The sequence below is a fragment of the Anthonomus grandis genome, chromosome 2, assembly GCF_022605725.1.
Source record: "Anthonomus grandis grandis chromosome 2, icAntGran1.3, whole genome shotgun sequence".
NCBI lineage: Eukaryota > Metazoa > Arthropoda > Insecta > Coleoptera > Curculionidae > Anthonomus > Anthonomus grandis.
This window is the reverse complement of record NC_065547.1, coordinates 8,545,155-8,565,302: the sequence shown is the minus strand read 5'-3', so window position 1 is coordinate 8,565,302 and position 20,148 is coordinate 8,545,155. Positions and strand designations below refer to the sequence as shown.

Here is a 20,148-nt window from a genome sequence, read left to right as displayed (position 1 = left end):
TTATAAAGTGTCTCTTGGGGCAAACTAATCCTTGTTGATGTCAATAATTTCAATGAAAATGAATGAGATTTCAACCCATTAATGAAATCTCGAACTACAACGACTCCGTCTTCACAATATTCAAATTGATTGAATTTAGAGATAGTGAACGATTGCTTTAGTTCTTTGGGTAATTTTCTTTGATATGACTCATTAGAGAGCACTTCTTCTTAAAGAATTTTGGCCACCATTTTTGAAAAGTTAAGACCTCATAAGTTTGTAAACGTTTAACAGTGAATTTTCCACGAATTGAACAGGAATTTGCATTTAATGACACATATTCCTTCATTGTGTTGATGAACTCTTGGGTGTTAATGAACCTCCCAACGGGGAGCTTACGCTCCTCGTTGTGAGGTTGGTTTGGGTTGGGCTGGGCTGGGTTGGTTTGGGTTGCGTTGAGCTGGGTTGGGTTGGGTTGGGTATATATATGGTCTGTGCGCAGCGCCTTATGTTCCCCTCGCGGTGATAGAGAAACGGAACACACCAAAACACTGCACACATACTCCCAGAGTCGACAACCCACCAAGAAAAGGTAAAAACAGTTTTTGTGAATTTATTTTACGCATATCTTACATTTCACATGACTAAAAAATATAGAGTGAATTCGCCACTTTAGAGAAGGCACTCATGAGTCAGCCACACTGGGGACAAGGCTGAAGCTGCAGAGTGACAAAACGCAGTAGACGACAGAACTGGCAACACCACACCTAACCTCACCTTAGTTGTAACCTATTTGTTGTCAAAACTAATCGAATACAGGGTTATTTTAATGACGTTATTCTATTCATGTCCCATAGTGAGCGATTTAGTGCGCGATAACACCCCCTTCGTGATAAAATTTGGCTTTCCGCCACTCTTAGTGAAAAATATAAATCCAAATCCACCCATTTTGCAAAAAACCCGACCATTTTTCGTTAGTTTTAACAAAAGCCGCTAAACTGCATAATTACCCACTAGACATTTTATTCAGTAGATTTTTTAAAAGGTAAAGTGATTATAAGTTTATAAAAAATAATAAACGCAGCCAGCCTGTTTACTTTTATAATACTGACCACTGCTTGACGTTTTTGAGAAGTAACTGCGTAGGTTGGGATATCGCGCGCGCATTCATTAGAGAAACAACTCCTGCACTTAAGGGGTTTCTCAAATGAATAGCGGAAGTCCATATTTATTTGGAACGTTAGTTATATGGAAACAAGCAGGGTTTCTCTGTGAATCGATGCGTCTAGACACTCAAGTTATAATAATGCTAAAATGTCATTTTCGCCAAAATATGGACTTACGGGGTTTCTCAAATGACCGATTCAATTAAAAAATACCTACCAAAAATTAATGTTTCTGACAGCATGAATAGGTAGCCTTAGTATTGCTCAGTAGCATCAACCTGAGCGTTCAATATGGCACTTGTCATTCTGACCCCTGTTAAATTGATTTTTTTTATTTAATATTAACAATAAAAGGTTTATAGTAATTATCAAAAATCAATTTGCAAAATAATGTTCTGTTGCTACAACTTGCGGAAGCACCCTTAATATTTCTCAGTACTACCAACATAACCACTCAAAATCCTAACCTGTCCTTTCTACCTGGCTCTGACATCATGCAGAAACAGCCTTAATATTTCTCAGTACCACCAATCTGAGCATTCAATTAGCCTGGCCAAGCGCTAGTCTGGTAAGAACTAACGGTTACTGTCAAAAATATCAAATGACGTCACGGTTACGGCTATCTTTATTATTTATTATTTTACGGGTGTGTTTTAATGTTGCGGTCGATCGGTTATTTGTTTACATGTATAATCTGTGGCTCTATATTGTGTACATTGTTCTTAAAACTTCATTATTCTTTTTGATGGAGTTTAAACAAAACCCTCTTGTGGTTTTACAGTTCTTAATGGGCCTAAGACATTTTTTTATATTTTGGCAAATATATATAATATTATAGTAGTTTTTGTTTGCTTATACAATCCATTTTCAAATTTTTGTATTTGTCAGCTGTCAACTATAACTTTTTTCCTTTTAGTTTTACTAGATTTAGATATTACTTTTGGTTTTAACCACCTCTCGCTTGGACAGGCTAAATATCCTAATCTATCACTCGTCATTGTCATCTGACTCCTGCTAAAATAATGTTTATGTTAACAGATTTTCTTAAAAATTAAAACACTTTTAATCGGCGTCTTGACACATTCAATATTGAAAAACAAATGTAACAGTTTTTGATTGTACTCGCCTAAAACGCTTGCTGAATAATGTTCAGTTACTGAAAAGTACAGAAGTACCCTTAATATTTTTCAACTTAACCACTACAAATCCTAAGCTGTAACTTGTCATTCCTACCTCAATCTTGTTTTAATTTTTTTACTTTAATTTAAAATAGGCTTTCTTAACAGATTTATGATTAGAAAAAAGAAGTTATCGAGAACCGCTTTAAACGCTTGCGCAATAATGTCTGGTTACTGACATTATGCGGAAGTAGCTTTAGTATTTCTCAGTACCAACCTGAGCGTTGATAAGCCTAAACTGCCACTTGTCATTGCCATCTGATTCCTGTCAAAAGAATGTTAACAGATTTTTTCAAAACAAAACCGACCTTTTAATTTATAATATATCCATTGTCGAAAAAAAAATTTAACACTTTTATTGTATACGCTTTAAATACTTGCGGAATAATGTCATAGTGAAAGGTATGGAAGTACCCTTAATATTCCTCAGTAGTACCAACATGATCACTCAAAGTCTCAACCTTATAATTCCCATCTGATTCCTGTTTATTTAATTTGTATATTCATTGATTATAAAGAAACTTGTTACTCTTAGTATTGGCAAAAGATTTACATTATGAAACAAAAAACACTTGCGGAATTATGTTCCGCTACTGCAACATGCGGAAACACCCTTAATATTTTTCAGTACTACCAACATAACCACTCAATATCCTAACCTGTCGTTTGTCAGTCTCACCTGACTCCTGCCAAACTGATGTTTATATTCATACATTTTTCAAAATAAAAAAACGGCCTTAGAATTTTACAAAACAAAGACAAATCCGCTGTAAAAACTTGTTTATACGATGGACCGACTCGTTATTGTTAAATTGTAGTGCTTACAATGAACTTGCAGACTCTCTTTCAGGATTTTAATCCGAGGTAAGTAAAGTGCAATTTTTTCTTCTGATTAGCATTATTCAGTTCTTGAAAACCACTTATTTTAGTAAATTCATAGTCCACACATGCCTGTTTACATTCACGATATTCTTTGCCTTACGTTTGGATAACCACATAACTTGGTCATACTGGACAGTTTTTACTCCAATATGGGTATGGAAAGCATTGGTGATCACTGGTGCTACTGTTGGCAGCTACGTATGGTGGAGATATCCACATTTCAGGTTAGATTTTTACCAGTTCCAACTTATTTAAATGTCTAAAATCATATTAAAAACAATTTAAAGATAAATGTGAATAACATCCTACACTATTTGATTTTTAGATGAAAAAATAAGTGTGTAACCAATATAAATATTTCCATTAGCAATTATGAATTAGAAATATTTGGCTTAGCTTAGCGGTTAAAGTGGTTACTTAGCTAAGCATCAAATTTATCAAAAAGATCTAACAAGACATAAGCACTGATCTGTTCTATGAGAAATATGGAACCTTTCCTTTAAGGATAGTGTCACCTAAATAAATTCAAAACTCTATATATGAACCTTTCATAATTTTTAATAATTTACTCCTGCATATCATACTTAACATATATGGTTGCAAGGGTGCTGCCCTGGACTGATTTGCATCATATCTGGAGAACAGGCAGCAGTGTGTGTGCATAAGACCTTGTGGAACTGAGGTGTCCTCTGGATTTAAGATCATTAGGAATAAGGTTCCTTAAGGGTCTGTATTAGGTCCTCTCCTGTTTATAATATATATTAATGATCTAGCTGCTCTTATCCTCAAAGGGAATCTAATCCTTTTTGCAGACGACACTTCTCTATCTTGGTCAGAGCAGGATCCATCTCATCTGCAGAGCGTTATTAATGAGGACTTACATAAAAAAAAATGCTGGTTTGATGAAAACAGGTTAGCTTTAAATATCTCTAAAATTAAATTTTTGGTTTTTCCAAACACACTCTCAGTTTGGTTCAGAAAGTTCCTGAGACCAATGATTGACCAAAACTTAAAGTGGGATGTTCACATTAACAAGCTATTAAAAAGTCTATCATCAGCTATTTACGCAAGAACAGTAGCTATGGAGATTAATAATCCAGGCATCTCAAAAGAAGTATATCATGCCTTTTTTGAATCTCAGCTAAGGTATAGCATCTTGTTCTTTCATTACTGTACTGCTACTAAGTTACATTCTCTGTTCATTCTTCTGCAGATGAGAGCTGTTAGCTATATGTGCAGACTTTAGGGACCACTGTAAGCCTCTGTTTCAATACTACAAAATACTAACTCTATATTATCTTTTTTTGTTTAAAACATTTTGTCACTGTCATTCTAATATCTTCCAACAAAGGGCTAATATACATAATTACCAAACACATTCTAGACAAAACCTTTAGGTACCTCAGTCTCAGAGCACTTTAAGTAGATATACTATTTTCCACTATGGAAAGCTCATGTATAATTTATTGCCTTTAACAATTAGCAACTTGAATAGATGAAAATTTGATATTGTCATTAAAAAAGTTTTATTGAGATCTGCTAATTATTCTTTTACAGAATTTCTTGACATATCTATACCTATGTTGCAGAACCCTAATGACTTGTAATTTGTGTGCATGTATGTCTAGGTTAATTTTATTTCTACTGTACCTCTAAGTACACTTTGTAATTGTTTGTTATATGTTTATTGTAAATTTAGGTAAATTCTTTGTAAATTGTACAGCAAATTTAAACTAAAATCTTTAATGACAATGGAATTCTTTTGGATCTGATATTTACTAATTCAAGTTCTATTGATGTGAAACCTGCAATAAAAACATTTCTTGAAGATTCATTATACAAACTATTAGCTTTGACCTTTATTGTGAGGAATGGCTGTAAGTTAATGAATTATAAGGAATATTTTTATGAATTCAAAACTCCTATGAATAGTACAATAATAACATAGAAAACAATATCCAAAGTGTTTTTGGTCATTTATGCAAAGTAGGAGAGGCACATTTATATTCTTTCTAAAATGAGTTAAAATGACAAGGTCGGCTCGATATTATGCCTTTTTTTAACTTTTTTTCTTCTATAGTGGGAGTACTATGTCCCAAAAGTTTCAATTTAAAAGAATCATTTACAGCAATTAGTACTCCCTCTATAGTATTTAGTACTGGTAGTAGAATTCCTGTCCATTCTATATATGGGGTAACAAGAGTCAAGATGTTCAGCATCACCAATAGAGGGATCCAGCCACATCTCAGTTAAGATTATTACAATATATGACTCAACTTGAGCAGAGGTGAAAAGATCTTTCAGTTTTGCTTAGGCCTCTAGTATTTTGGTAGAAAATACTAATGGGTTTTATTGATTGAGAAGAATTGTTGGTCATTGCTGAAAATTTTGTGCCGTAGGCACGTTATGTCCTGCTGGAAAAGGAAGACGTGGTCGAAACTCCTTAACGGCAGTGCCTTCTAGCCATAGGCCGGGTTCAAATAACCCTTTTAAAAGAGATTCATATCGCCGATTTTAAAGGATTATGATGAAATTTTGATGAAATGGAATTATGATGTAATTTTTGTTCACATCAGAAAAATACTTATTTAGAATACTATTTGTATTCAGAAAAAATTTATGTATATGACCCTCTAAGAAATTTGTATGTTTACCTCAGCTCTTCTTAAGTGTTTCGATACAATACATAAGATTACAGACCCTCTGCTCCACATTTTTAATCTGATCCTTAACACTGGTATTTTTTCTCAATATTTGGAAGCAAGCCAAAGTTTGCCCTATCTTTAAAAAGGGCGATGCTGGAACAATAGAGAATTACCACCCTATATCCATTCTGTGCAATTTCTTAAAGTTATTCGAGTTGGCCCTTTATAAATTAATTTTTCCCAAGGTTAAGTCCATGCTGGCCAACGATCAACATGGATTTGTTTTTGGTCGATCATGTACTACAAACCTAGCATTTTTCTCTGAGTTTGTGTGTGAAGCACTTTATGATAGAGGTCAAATCAATGTTATCTACACAGACTTTCAAAAGGCTTTTGACCAGATTGACCACTTCATCCTATTAAATAAGCTTGAACGCCAGTTTGGATTCTCCGATCGCTTTATAAAGCTTCTTAACTCCTATTTAGTTGACCGCTCTCATTTTGTACTAGTCAAAGGCTTTAGACCTGCTTGTTTTTCACCCACCTCTGGAGTTCCTCAGGGCTCTAACTTGGGCCCCCTTCTCTTTCACGTTTTCGCTAATGACTTGATCTCCACCCTTAATTGCTCTCAGTTAGCATATACTGATGGCCTAAAGCTTTTCCATAGGATTGACTCTATAGCAGATTATGGTCAACTGCAAGAGAACATCAATACTGTACACCATTGGTGCACTTTGAACAGGCTTAACCTTAATGTTTCCAAGTGTAATGTGGCTAGCTACTTTCGAATCAAATCCAGTTGTCTTTAATTACTTAGTTAATGTAGAGTCTCTGACAAGGTCTACCTGTTTTAACGATCTGGGAGTCCTTCCAATCTTTGACCAAAAATTTTCTTTTATCCCTCACATCGAAGATACTGTTTCTAGGGCTACTCGCATGCTGGGCTTTATTATTAGAAATTGCAAACTTTTTTCGAACACTGCCACTGCCAAAACTCTCTACTATGCATTTGTTAGATCCAGGCTGGACTACAGCTCCCTCATTTGGTCTCCCATTTACAACCAGCACATTCACCTATTAGAATCAGTCCAACGGCGATTCCTTAAATGTTTGGCATTTAAGGATGATGGAGTCTATCTTCCAAGGGGTTTTGACCATAACCTGCTGCTCTCTAGATATACTGAACGGTCACTTGCGAAGAGAAGAGAAATGCATTCGGTGAAATTCTTGTTTAACATACTTAACCATAAAATTGACTGCCCATCCCTTTTGCAAAGGATTTGCTTTCATATACCATGCTCAGGATCTAGACAGTGTCCAGCTTTTAACTTGGACACAGCCAGGTCCAACATTCTGTACCAAAGTCCTATTCACTTTATGTGTCAAAACTTTAACACTATTGCTGTTTCTTGTGACATTCACCATGGCAATCTGGCTCTTATTTTGAGTCACCTACGTATGGTCGGTGGGGGAGACTAGGTTATTTAGTTTTTAGTTTGAATACATTTATTTACTCTTTTTTTTCTGCTCTTTTGATGTAAATTAATTCTTCATTCTTATCCTAATTTAGTGTTGATTTTTTATTATTTATTTTCTCAAACTCACTACTTTTTTTATTATATAGCAATTCTTTTATAGTTTCGTTGCATGGATCTAATTCGTACTTGTACATTTATATATTTAATTCATTTTCCGGTAACTGGGTATATGTAACCTGTTGGAAATAAAGCTTATTATTATTATTAATTCGTTTTCTTTGTCTTCTTTGCAGTTGGAATACCATATTTTCATGTACATGTCTTTAAATAGCAACAACTATTTTGATTTTATTGATATCTTGTAATGTTAAACTTGCAAGTTATCAAACTTATCTGATTATTTCTGATACCAATGCTTTATATATGCTTACATATGCTCTATTTAAACATTTAGTTTTTATATAAAAATATTTCAGGTTAGAAGGAGAGGCTTACATCCACTACAAATCAATGCTAATTTCCTTAGCGTTGCACCTTATCCTACTTATGTTCGAACTGCTCGTCTGTGATAAATTAGAGTCTTACAGACATTTATGGATTTTAGTGTTTATACCGCTGATCTTTATTAGCATTGTTAGTATAGCTGTTTGTATATGGGCTGTAAAACACGAGCGGAGTTTTGAGGTAAAAAAGACTAAATTAAAACAAAGAAAAATCTGTATCTGTTTATTTTCAGTTGGAGCTCTTTTGTGCCGTAAATGTCTTACAGTTCATTTTCCTTGCATTAAAACTAGACGAATTTATCGGGTGGTCGTGGGAGGTGGTCTTTGTGCCCCTATGGATCGTAATGTGTTTAGCCCTGGTAATTTTTATTTTTAAACTTAGTTCAAACTTAAATAATGATTTTAATTCAGGTGGGCGTTTTGTATACCATAATATTTGCGGCAATTTTATTAAGAACTCCAGAAGTGAGTGCACAACAGAGACGAAGCAGCTTCCATTCAGCTTTAGGTTATACATTCTTAGTGATTCCTATTTTGATATTTCAAGTAAGTGTTCAAAAATCAATGGAACGCGATACAAATATTGAATTTTTTTAGGTTTTATTAGCCAACAAATTAGATGAAGACATACGGATGTCTTTTACGGCAGTAGTTAGTCCACTTTTTATATCATTCACTACACTTATCTTAATGTCTTTTAGTGCCAAGGGAGCGAATAAATGTAACAACCATTTGATTGTCTATAAAATTCATATGCAATCACTTATAATATTTTTAGGGTGGTTTGGGATGAGAAAAGACTTTTGTTCCTTCATATTGGGTGCTTGTCCTCTACTCCAGGAATATGGTAATATAGCTTATCAGCCGGAACGACGGCCCAACGGGGTCGAGTTACAACAAACGGAAAAAACAGATTTGCAATTTAAAAAGGCCGATCTGACGAAACCCGTTGTGCCCATTATTAGTATCGAAATGCCAGACTGAGGAAAATTTTGAGGAAATTTAAGGTTTTAAAGTGCTTAATTGGTGGAAGGTGAGATGTGGCAATACAGGGTTTCTATGTTTGCCTCTTGAGTATTATAGTAAGACTTTTAATGTTTCATGCCAGGATGAGAATTAATGTGAAATTTTATTGTTAGTGTAAAATGTTTTAGATGTAATCGAATTCTTGCCTTTAGGGGTCATTTTAAGTCATAATTGCCTGATTTTCATAAATACTAGTGGGATATACACGTAAGGCAATAAGTACAGCCGTTTTTACATTAAAAACATATCGAACTGGAGAAAAATTAATAAGACGTTTTTTTTATTGTAAATCTTAGGGTTAATCTGAGAATGAGATTAGGGTAGAGTGCTTTCTAGAGTGCGCACTTAAGGTTTAATCAGGTAAAAAATCCAAACGAATTGCGTTGAAAATATATATTTTTTTTATTTATGACTGTTGATACTTAAACAACAAAATAAGGTATAATTCGCAAACTAAACACCAGTACTTCAACAGAAAAAATTAAACTTAAAAAAAAACTGATTTTGCGCACTCTTATAAACCCGCTTTTTAAGAGTACGCATTTAGTATTGTAAGAGTACGTACGCAATTTTATGAACATAGGTCACATGTATAAGATCCAGAACCCTCGTAGGCACTGCATTTTTCATGCCACCATTCAGCACACAATATGCACTCAATCCAGTCTTCTGTAACAGGTTCTTTAAATGTTTCGTTGCACCCTGGACATCTCCACATTTTCTTATGAGACGGTGATTTTGGCTTCTTCAAAACAGCTTTTCTATTTTTCGGTGTCTTCTTTGCCTGTCTGAGGTTCACAGCGCATTTTCTTTTTAAACTCTCTTCCGAAAGCTCTTGTGGTGGTGGTAGGTTATCGCCCATATCTAGTTTGACTATGGGTTTCGGTTTTTTTTCCTCTTTTTCTTCAATTAGTTGGTCCTTATATGCGGAGCTGGTGATAATTTCCGACTTTTTGCTTCTGCGACTTGTTGACCTGAACGTAATCGATTTGGGTAATGGAGAAATTGTTGTTAATTTAATATAAGTTGATGATGTTCCAGGAGTGTTCGATAAATCAAATGTTTTGGTTTCTGATGCTACAGCAACTGTTTGTTCCAAAGTTGAAATGATTGCAGATGTGTTGGAAACCAGCTCTGTAGGCTGAGGTGAATTTTTCTTAGTAGTGGAACTCTCAAGAACAACAGTTGGACTGTCAAGAACTTTGGAAGCATTTTCAGAGATTTGATGAGGTTGAATATTGATTTTAGATGTTGAGTTATCAGCGACTTCTAACTGAATGTTTGGCGCTTCTATTTGCCTAGCTACTGTAGCTGTAGCAGAATTTTCTCGTTCTGTGACTAAAGTGGCCATGAAGTCAGCTTCGGTAAATATATCATCATTAAAGGGACATATCCCTGTCACTTTAAAACCTTCAATCGCATTCGTTAAAGTAGCAGCTTTAAAATATGCAGGTGCAAATATTGAAGCAATTTGGTAGACCGTAATTACCCGCCCTGGATGGTTCGTCAACCATTTTTCACACTCGTTGGAATAAAACTTTTTTAACGGGCTAAAAATACATCGGTCAAGTGGCTGCATACGGTGGCTACTATGAGGAGGAAGTGTTAATGCGATAATGTTATATTGTCGAAAAAAATCAACTGCTGCAATAGAACAATGGGAAGTGTGGTTATCCATTATCATTAGTACTGGTTGTTCCTTTGTTGGCTTAGCATGATCTCAAAAATGTGTGGCATAATCAACAAACAAATCCTGATTGATGAAACTACTATCAGATACCATTCCAATTGAAGATGGCGGAGCTCCGTCCAAAAGTTCTGCCTTCATTCTTTTACGTGGATATATAAATGCAGGAGGAATAAATTGTCCACTAGCACTCATTGCACATACAACAGTAACATTGGTTCCCCGTTCTGCGCTTGATATTTTATTGACACACCTTTTTCCTTTTGTAGAGAAAACTTTAGGGGGCATGTTTGGGACAGTTGAAAATCCCGATTCGTCCATATTGTAAATTGCATGTGGCGGAAATGTATATTTGTTCATTAACTCCGAGAGGTTTTTATAAAACCGCTCACACTATAGTTTATTAAAACCAACAGCCCTGGCGACGCTTGTAGCGGTGGGTTGCCTTAATGTAACATCTTTGTACCGTTTTAAAAATCCACGCGGCCAGCCCTTGCCTGCCATTTTTGAAGTTATATTAAAGCGATGTTTTAATTTGTTTTTTTCAGCGAACTCAAATGCTAGACTTCTTAGAGCTCTAGAAGTTAACTCGTAAAACATGTCTATTGTTTTAATATAATTACACAACTCTTCTTCCATTTCTGCTGTTAAGGTAATGTCGAATCTTACCAGTTTTGTAGCTACAGTTGTCCTTTTTAGCCTTTTTCTTAACGTGCCTTCCGCCATTCCTAAGGATTTTGCCACGCTTCTTTTACTTTCTCCATTTTCAATCCTCTGTCTTGCTGCCTCCATAACCGCCGGTGAGCATAAAGCACGTTGAGAACTTCGTTTTCTGCCAGACATGCTGAAACACAAGAAAAAATACGTTTAATCCGCTAGAACAAAAAACCTGGTTTGTAAGAGTGCGCGCGTACTCTTACAATATTAATGATTGCGCACTCTTACAAAACGAGCATGTTTTAGAAAGCGCCAGTGCTGCCTCCATCTTGGTTCGAAATTGTAAACAATGGTATGATTTATACGATTCAATGTTTATTGTAAGCATGACAAAATATGACCGCGAAATTCTTGAAAACTACAGTTGTGTACAATATCCAAAATGTCAAAATATAATAACAAAACAGATAAAATTCCTTAAACTTACCTAATAACGTTATTATCGCTGTTTATTTGCTTAAAATGCACAAGAAACATGCAGACACTCCTCTTAATCAGTACGAACTAACACCTTGTTGTTGTCGACGACGTGCTCCAAAAATCGACGAGTGCGTACTCTTATTGACCGCGCACTCTTAGAGCACTCTACCCTACTGGAAAATTCAGACCTTAATTCATACCTCAGCCACCACTTAGAAAATCGATGGTCTGTTTCTATATGAAAGAAACAAAGAAAGGGAAAACGTTGATTTGCCAAAAAAAATTACAGATTACAATATTCGACATAATTTAATTTAATAAAAGAGGCAAATAGGAGTGCATCTCGATTATAAGAAATCGTTTTACAGTAACATTAACCATATGTAACTATCTACAAAATCACTGTTCAGGAAACATAAAATAAAGTTTAAAGGCTCTATCAAATCAAGGGTATTAAAAAAATATTCCAGCAAACCACATTTTTTAACTCGCATAATGTTTACTTGAATAACATGTTTTTAAAGTGATCCAGAATTTTGTAAAAAGTAGGTAAATGATAACTAACTTGAACAAGAAAAATGCAGATAGCCATGTTTGACCCTAACATATTTTTTTAAAAGCTAACCTAGTGATATTTGTTGAAAATATCAAAATATCGGATATTAATGATCTACAGTGCGGCTCTAAATTGTCCCCCCTCTTTTATCTTTTGAATGCGTTTATATAAAAAAATTTTTTGAAAAAAGTTTGGCACACATTATTAGCAATCTAAATACTACTTATTGGTCCCTAGGTCATTTTGCAAAACTTCAAAATGGTGGCGGTACGCCATTTACTACCTGAACAGCTGTAGTAAAGAAAATAAAAATGCGAAAAATAAGATTTTGAAAGGCTGCTATTTTGCTATGGGTAGAAGTAATGACTTAATATTCTAGGACCGTGAAGCATCCAGTGAGAGCTTTTAAACGTTATATCGCATGATCCCCCGTTTCTATTTCGTTTTTTTTCCCAATTTTTATATAAACGCATTCAAAAGATAAGAGGGAGGGGGGACAATTAAGAGCCACACTGTACGTACACTATAGGCAAAAAGTGGAGAAACAAACACATTTTTGTTAATAATTTTTTTTGTTTTTGTAATATTTTGTTCTTATTTAGAAAATAACTTAAATGGGGAACAATGAAACTTTACTTTAGATTTTTTACACTTTAACGGGATCCAAGCGGAAAATATATTATTATATATTTTAATAAAAGGCAAAAAGTGGAGAAACAATTTATTTATTTAATTCTTCCATAGAGTAAAATTAATATCGGGTTGCAAACCCCTAAGTCTTAATAACTTCTATACACCTAGAATTTATTGACAGCATGAGTTTGTTAATATATTCTGGACTTATGGTCCACCATATTTTATTTAATTCTTCAAATAATTCATCCTGGTTTCTGAATTTAGCCTTGTTCTTTTGTCGTAGACGTCGATCCAATTCTTCCCAAAGATTTTCTATAGGGTTTATATCCGGGCTCTGAGCAGACCACCTCAATACACTCAACTTTATTGCTAGCTAACCACTATTTCACAAGTACTGAGGTATGCTTTGGATTGTGTTGAAACGTCCACAATAATGGCATGTTGTCTTCAGCATGTGGAAGCATTTGCTGCTCAAGAATGCGCAGATATTTAAAACGATTCATTTTTGCAATAGATTAACACCTCTTCCTGAAAAACACCCCCGCATCATAACATTTCCGCCGCCATGTTTTATAGTGGGCAAAAGGTATTTAGGATTAAGTCTACAAGTCTTCGGACGTCTTACCCACTTTACACCATCGGATCCAAACAAATTGAATTTGCTCTCATCCGAAAATAAAACATTTTTCAATTTTTCCACGGTCCATGAAAGATGATCCCTTGCAAACTGTAGTCTGGTAGCCCTGCTCTTAGGGGAAATAAAATGATTGTTTGAACACCATCACCTAAAATTAAGACGAAAAAGTCTTATTAACATCTGAAGTGATTACCATTTTTATTTACTAACCTGATAGGTTGCTGGGGCTTGGAACATAGTCTGCATCTTTAAGAGTCGTCTGTATCAAAAGGTTGCTGATAAAATTCTCCTAAAAAATATAAATGTAATGTGGTAAAATTACGATCTTCTAAAAGTAAATTTATATTTTAACATTATCTAGTTATTTTACATATTATCCGATTAACTTTCAAGAATTTGCACGTAAAAATATTTTGGTGATAATAATTAAAATTGGAAAATTATATAATATGTTCAATAAAAACGATACTAGATATTACTTTCCAATAAGTTCAAAATAATAAAATAACCTACCAGTAATGTATAAATTTCCATAAATGTCTAACTGAAGGTAAACCAATACTTTCTACAGCTGTTCGTTTGGGTAATATTTTTTCCTCTGGAGCTCACTTTGTTGTATTTTCACTGTTTAATACCATACCGGATACACAATATTGATTAAACCATAACTGCTTTTAACAAACCAAACAATGTATCCCAAATCAGCTGATTTGTTCAAACAAGTAGCAAAGTGCGCGAAAATATCACTTAGTTAATTTCAGAACAGGCTATGTGATTTTGGATACATATGAAATTAACAAAAATATATTTTCACGGTTCCTATGTGATTTTAAACATATTTGGACCCAACAAAGACATTTAAAAAGTACATGGACACATTGTGAAATGCAAATTTTTGCGCAAAATTCAAATTTATTCATATTTGGAAGTATCAGAAACCCTTGTTTTTATCCAGACTGTGTAAATAGCTAAAACATAAAATTCTTGTAGATAGTCACATTTGGAACCGAACCATCGAAATTTTCCACTATACGACTTGCAGCTGTACTAATTTAGTAGTCTAGTAGTCAAAAATTTTTATAAGAAAATCTATTGCGCTCAAATATTTAGGTAATTATTTTATTTATTAAGTGCAATATATTGAACCACCAAAAATTCAAATAATTCTTTTTCATTTTTGTCATTTCAGTCCCTTAATGCAGCTTAACACATTGACGGACAATAGGAACAAGTGAAGTAAGGAAATTAATACTATATGTTTTTGTCATTTTTGGAATATTAAAAGTATAGTTTTAAACTTTCTTAAATAAACTTAATTTCTATTAATTCAGCATACTTAACTAGGTTGCGGCTATAACCGTCATACCCTCAAGGGGACCCTACACACTAAGTAATTTATTATAATTTTATAATTATTAGATATTATTTTCGGTATGTCATGTTTCAAAGCAATATTATGTTTCCCCTGTTTATAACAATGCTAAAAATATGTTTTTCGCTGATAATTTTCAGAGAGAGAAATTTTCTCAGGAAAATGCTGTGTTCGATTGTAGTTGATATCATTGGTTTGGACGGGTGCAAGTTTAAATTGAAGCAAAGACCTTTCATTCTGGCCATCTATGCCACCTAAAGATCGTATGATTTTTTCCCTATATTCTATAAACTTCATTTGAGAACCCGTCTTTTCATCTGATCTGCCCTGTAAAACGTTCTCCTTTTCTAAGCTTACGACGTGTTATTTCTTGCGGCATACCCTTCTTATTTACACAAAGATGTTGTCACATGTGCCTTTTTGCTAACTAATCTGTTTCATAATGGTAAACTATTAATATGAAAATTTAAATATGTAAATTATTCTCCTAGTTTTTGAACTATTTTATTCGTATTTTGTAGTTAAAAGTTGATTAGTAGGGTTCTACTTACGTTTAGCTTAATATTTTCATCTATAGCGTCTAAGTTTTTAAGTAGTTCATCCCATTTGACGTCCCCATTTTGGCCCCAATTTAAGTTATATTATTGTTAATCCCTGTATTTTACATTTTATAGAATTTGTGTACTTGCTTGGTTTGACTGTCAGTATTTTCTAAAAATTATTGGTCCCTTTTGGCAAAAACAATGAAGAAAATTCTAAACATTTCTAAATTGTTCCATGGGTCCCTAAAAGGGACGCGTTTCGTGTCATTTTATTGAGTTTTAATTGTTTAGTGAGTTTTTATCTGGGAAACAATTAAACGACAGTCAACGCGAGTTAGGTTAAAGTTTTTGACGTTGCCAATAAAAGTGTGTTCCTGAATTTCGTTACACTATTATAATAAAATGGTATCCATCAACAAATGACAGCCTTTGTTTAAATATGACTGCATCAATCGCATCATAAGACTCATTGGTTGTCATGTTTAAAACATAACCTTGGGCTGAACAAAGTTCTTAGAATTTAATTCCATATTTTGCCTGTTTGTTTTTCATGTTCGTGCGAAAATAAAGCCTTTCTCGAAATAATCAAGTTTCGTTTAATGATAATGTTTCTATTGGTACATATACGAGGTACGTCCAGAAAGTAAGTTCCGTTTGGTAATAAAAATAAATTGTGTACAGATACAGGAAAAATATTTATTGCACAAAAATCTACAACTCTTAAATTATTTTTTCCACATAACTGCCGAAATTTTGCAGGCATTTGTCATAGCATGACACAGGTTTTTCTGTGCCTTCTTCATAGAAGGTTGCTGCCTGTGTCTTTTACCAGATGGAAAAATTTTCTTTCAGCTCTTCGTCACTGTTGAAGTGTTGACCTCCAAGAAAAGACTTGAGATGTAAGAACAGATGAAAATCGCTAGGAGCGAAGTCAGGGCTGAACGGAGGATGGTCAAACACGTCCCAGCCAAATCCCTGTAGGAGGTTTCTCGTCACATTTGCAGTGTGTGGTCGTGCATTGTCGTGAAGAAAAACAACACCTTTTGGCAAAAATCCTCGGCGTTTATTCTGTATTGCGTGGCGCAATTTGCTAAGTGTCTCGCAGTAAACATCTGCCTTGATTGTTTGACCTCGCGGTAAGAAATCAATCAGTAAGATGCCTTTCTTGTCCCAAAACACTGTGCACATGATTTTTCGAGGTGTCAAGATTTGTTTCGGCTTAATCCTTGCTAAGGATGAAGTGTGTCTCCATTCCATTGCTTGCCGTTTAGTTTTAGGTGTATCCTAAGAAACCCAAGTTTTATCTCCTGTGACTATCTGTGACAGAAAATCTTCGCCGCCTTCATCATAACGGATTAAAAACTGAAGTGCATCCGTTTAGTTGTGGGTTCCTCAGTAAGAATTTTTGGCACCCAACGTGAGCAAAGTTTACGAAATTTTAGTTTTTCGGTAACAATTTCATGAATTAGTGATCGTGATATTTGGGGAAATTCCATAGCGAGAGCACTAATTGTAAACTTACGGGTTTCCTTAAGCTTTTCATCAATCGATCGAACCAGTTCTTCTGTAATCAAAGATGGACGCCCACTTCGTTCTTCATCGTGCACTTCACTACGTCCTTCGTTGAACTGTTGGACCCATCTTCTCACTATTGAATCACTCATCACGTTTTGTCCGTAAACTTCGCCGATAAATTTCAATTGGTTTTACTTTCTTAGCATTCAGAAAACGAAAATCACAGATCTAATTTCACAAGCGGCGGGATTTTCAATCAACACCGACATTATAAACAAGCACAACAAAGCATACGTGGCTGATAGCGATCTCAAACTGGCGCAGGTTTCTTCTCCTTGATATAGAGCGTCTGTCGCGCATGCGCAAAACTGCGATCGCAGCGCTGCAGCGGATATAAATAGAAACGAAACTTACTTTCTGGACGTACCCCGTACGTTCGCAAACTTTTATACAAGCAAATCAAGAGAGACCTTTATTTTCCTCAAAGGGTCTTTTGAATTTTCTTCTTCTACACGAAACCATCTTAATATTTGCTTAAACCTCCTTCCAGACATTTGTAAAGGAAATGCTGGATGGTCTTTCTTCTTCAGGTGTCGTCTTCGTTGCGAAAGTTGGCAATCATCAATGCTATGCGTATTCTTGAAACAGCAAATCGAAAGTCACGCATATTCTTCTTCCGACACTTCTTATTTGAATCTGTCTCTCAGTATCATCAGTTGTAACAAACTGTATTTTGACCTTCTCATGAAAGGTCCCATATACTGTAATTTTCGTTCTTTAATTGTCAAAATTATTTCTTTTTCTTTGTTTACCCGTCTTAGCACTTCAGTATTTTTTATCCAGCTACCGTAAAACGGGGTTACTTTGATATGATTTTAGGAAATTTTCTGTTGTAATTTTTAAAATATTTAATAATCAGGTATTTGTTTTATCTGATAGGAACAACTGATCCTTTGACTACAAATTTACCAAATATTAAATTTTTAAAACATGTAATTATACCAAAAAAAAATAGTATTTTTTATCCAGCTACCGTAAAACGGGGTTACTTTGATATGATTTTAGGAAATTTTCTGTTGTAATTTTTAAAATATTTAATAATCAGGTATTTGTTTTATCTGATAGGAACAATTGATTCTTTGACTACAAATTTACCAAATATTAAATTTTTAAAACATGTAATTATACCAAAAAAAAATAGTATTTTTTATCCAGCTACCGTAAAACGGGGTTACTTTGATATGATTTTAGGAAATTTTCTGTTGTAATTTTTAAAATATTTAATAATCAGGTATTTGTTTTATCTGATAGGAACAATTGATCCTTTGACTACAAATTTACCAAATATTAAATTTTTAAAACATGTAATTATACCAAAAAAAAATAGTATTTTTTATCCAGCTACCGTAAAACGGGGTTACTTTGATATGATTTTAGGAAATTTTCTGTTGTAATTTTTAAAATATTTAATAATCAGGTATTTGTTTTATCTGATAGGAACAATTGATCCTTTGACTACAAATTTACCAAATATTAAATTTTTAAAACATGTAATTATACCAAAAAAAAATTTTTAAATTGGAATTTTAAAGCTCGAAAGTAACATGGGGCTTCTTTGACATGTCGTTATTTTTCGTTTTAAATGAAAGTAGTCCCCGCGCGGGGTTACTTTGACATCGCAGTATGGAATTTTTTTATTATTTGAATAGTTTTAGGGTTAAAAAAAATTAATTATATGTTTTCAAACATAAATATATTTATTTTGATAAACTTTAAACAAAACCCTCTTTATTTCTGAGTTAAAAAATAAAAACAGATTTAAGACTTATCATAGAATAACTCGACCTTGCTTATTTACATATTTTTCTACGACGCTTCGTATGTCCGCTTTAGACATTCGAAATCTCTCAGCAATCAATTGTTCTTCTCGTTGTAAAACACTTGGATGACCAGGTTTACCTTCGTGTTTATAATGTATCTTATTCAAAAGGGTGGTTCGGTTAATATTGTATTTTTCCGCAGAAGCCTTTTGTGAGAACTCATTCCTAATTTCTTCTAACGCCTTATTTAAATCCTCACTATTTTTTATATTTACGCGAACCTAACTTTTTTTTAATAATTTTTCGTAGTCACTTGTAATTTATACCAATGTTTACCTCAGACACCCGAACACAAAGATATGACCTAAAACAATATCAAATATCCTAACTTAACCTCACATGTCGCTTTAAAACAGGTGGTGTCAAAGTAGCCCCCAAAATATGTCCAAGTAGCCCGTTTTAGGGTAATTTTTAGTATTCTCCGGCATGTCCAGCGTTCGAAAGCCTGTAGTCTTCTTTCTTTGGGGTCCATGTAAAGCAGCACATAGCATCTCAGCAATCTGATTTTCAAGGCCAAACTGATATCTCTTGTGCAGAATATCTTGTTCATTTTTATAAACGCTGATCTTGCCTTTTCTATTCAAATTCTCATTTCCTGGAAGCAGTGGTTATCTTGGTACCAAGGTATTTGTATTTTTTTTTAATTATATATATATATATATTCAAAGACTTTTACATTATTTCGTATCAGTATTTTTGATATCATTTGCCTACTATGAGTTGTATATAGCATTAATTGATTGCAAAGATTTATGGCACAATCCCATATCTTCTAAAAACCTCAGTTGGAGAAACATTTTCGTCTATATCCAAACGAGTCCCAACGGCATCTGCATGAAGAGAAAAATTTCTTATAGGTATTGTTTCATCATTTTCCGGTTCTTTATATTCCTCATCTGTAGTTGATTACCTTCACTATCCGAACTGCTATTTTCCGTACTGATTCATTGTTGCTTATTTGAAAGCTTCAGCAGCCTTCAACAACTATAAATTGAAGAGAAAACACGATCGCACTATTCCACGTGTATACTGAAGGTGCAAGACGTGTAACAGGTGAAAAGCGAAATTCAACCTAAGAAATCCTGTCCAAAAGATGACACTTGGTTTCTACTTGTCTGCCGGTAACCAACCCAAGTGTCCGTCAACGTGTTAAAATTGTTATTATTTTAGGTAATAGAGACAAATAAATAATATTTTTTTCAGTATACGATTTTGATATTAATTTTAACACATTTATGTTTACAAAAAAAAAGATGTAAATATTAGCATTTATATTTCCTTGTGCCAATATTAATCCAATTTAAAATAAACATTGTACATACAATCCTA

The 20,148-nt window shown here is 34.0% G+C and overlaps 1 protein-coding gene across 4 annotated transcripts; it reads left to right on the top strand.

Annotated features, from left to right (window-relative positions):
• Positions 1 to 2,995: 2,995 nt before the first annotated feature.
• Positions 2,996 to 20,143, top strand: LOC126747324 (transmembrane protein 185B). Of its 4 annotated transcripts, none has more exons than XR_007664158.1 (8): positions 2,996 to 3,187; positions 3,253 to 3,429; positions 7,805 to 8,012; positions 8,065 to 8,190; positions 8,243 to 8,377; positions 8,429 to 8,552; positions 8,610 to 17,858; positions 18,417 to 20,143. XR_007664158.1 is itself a non-coding variant. In XM_050455891.1 (8 exons), the coding sequence occupies exons 1-7, from the start codon at positions 3,150 to 3,152 to the stop codon at positions 8,813 to 8,815; spliced, it is 1,014 nt and encodes a 337-aa protein (XP_050311848.1). In that variant the 5' UTR covers positions 2,996 to 3,149; the 3' UTR covers positions 8,816 to 8,864; positions 14,501 to 20,143. The 4 variants fall into 4 exon arrangements, 2 of the variants coding, with proteins under 2 accessions (XP_050311848.1, XP_050311831.1); XR_007664157.1 differs by having other exon boundaries at positions 18,231 to 20,143; XM_050455891.1 differs by having other exon boundaries at positions 8,610 to 8,864; positions 14,501 to 20,143.
• The last annotated feature ends 5 nt before the right edge of the window (positions 20,144 to 20,148 follow it).

Excerpts from the sequence above, each read along its gene's own strand:
- LOC126747324 (XM_050455891.1), top strand. The coding sequence starts at position 3,150 with ATGAACTTGCAGACTCTCTTTCAGGATTTTAATCCGAG. Across the intron at positions 3,188-3,252 it reads TTTCAGGATTTTAATCCGAG|TAAATTCATAGTCCACACAT; the intron begins GTAAGTAAAGTG and ends CACTTATTTTAG. Across the intron at positions 3,430-7,804 it reads TGGAGATATCCACATTTCAG|GTTAGAAGGAGAGGCTTACA; the intron begins GTTAGATTTTTA and ends AAAATATTTCAG.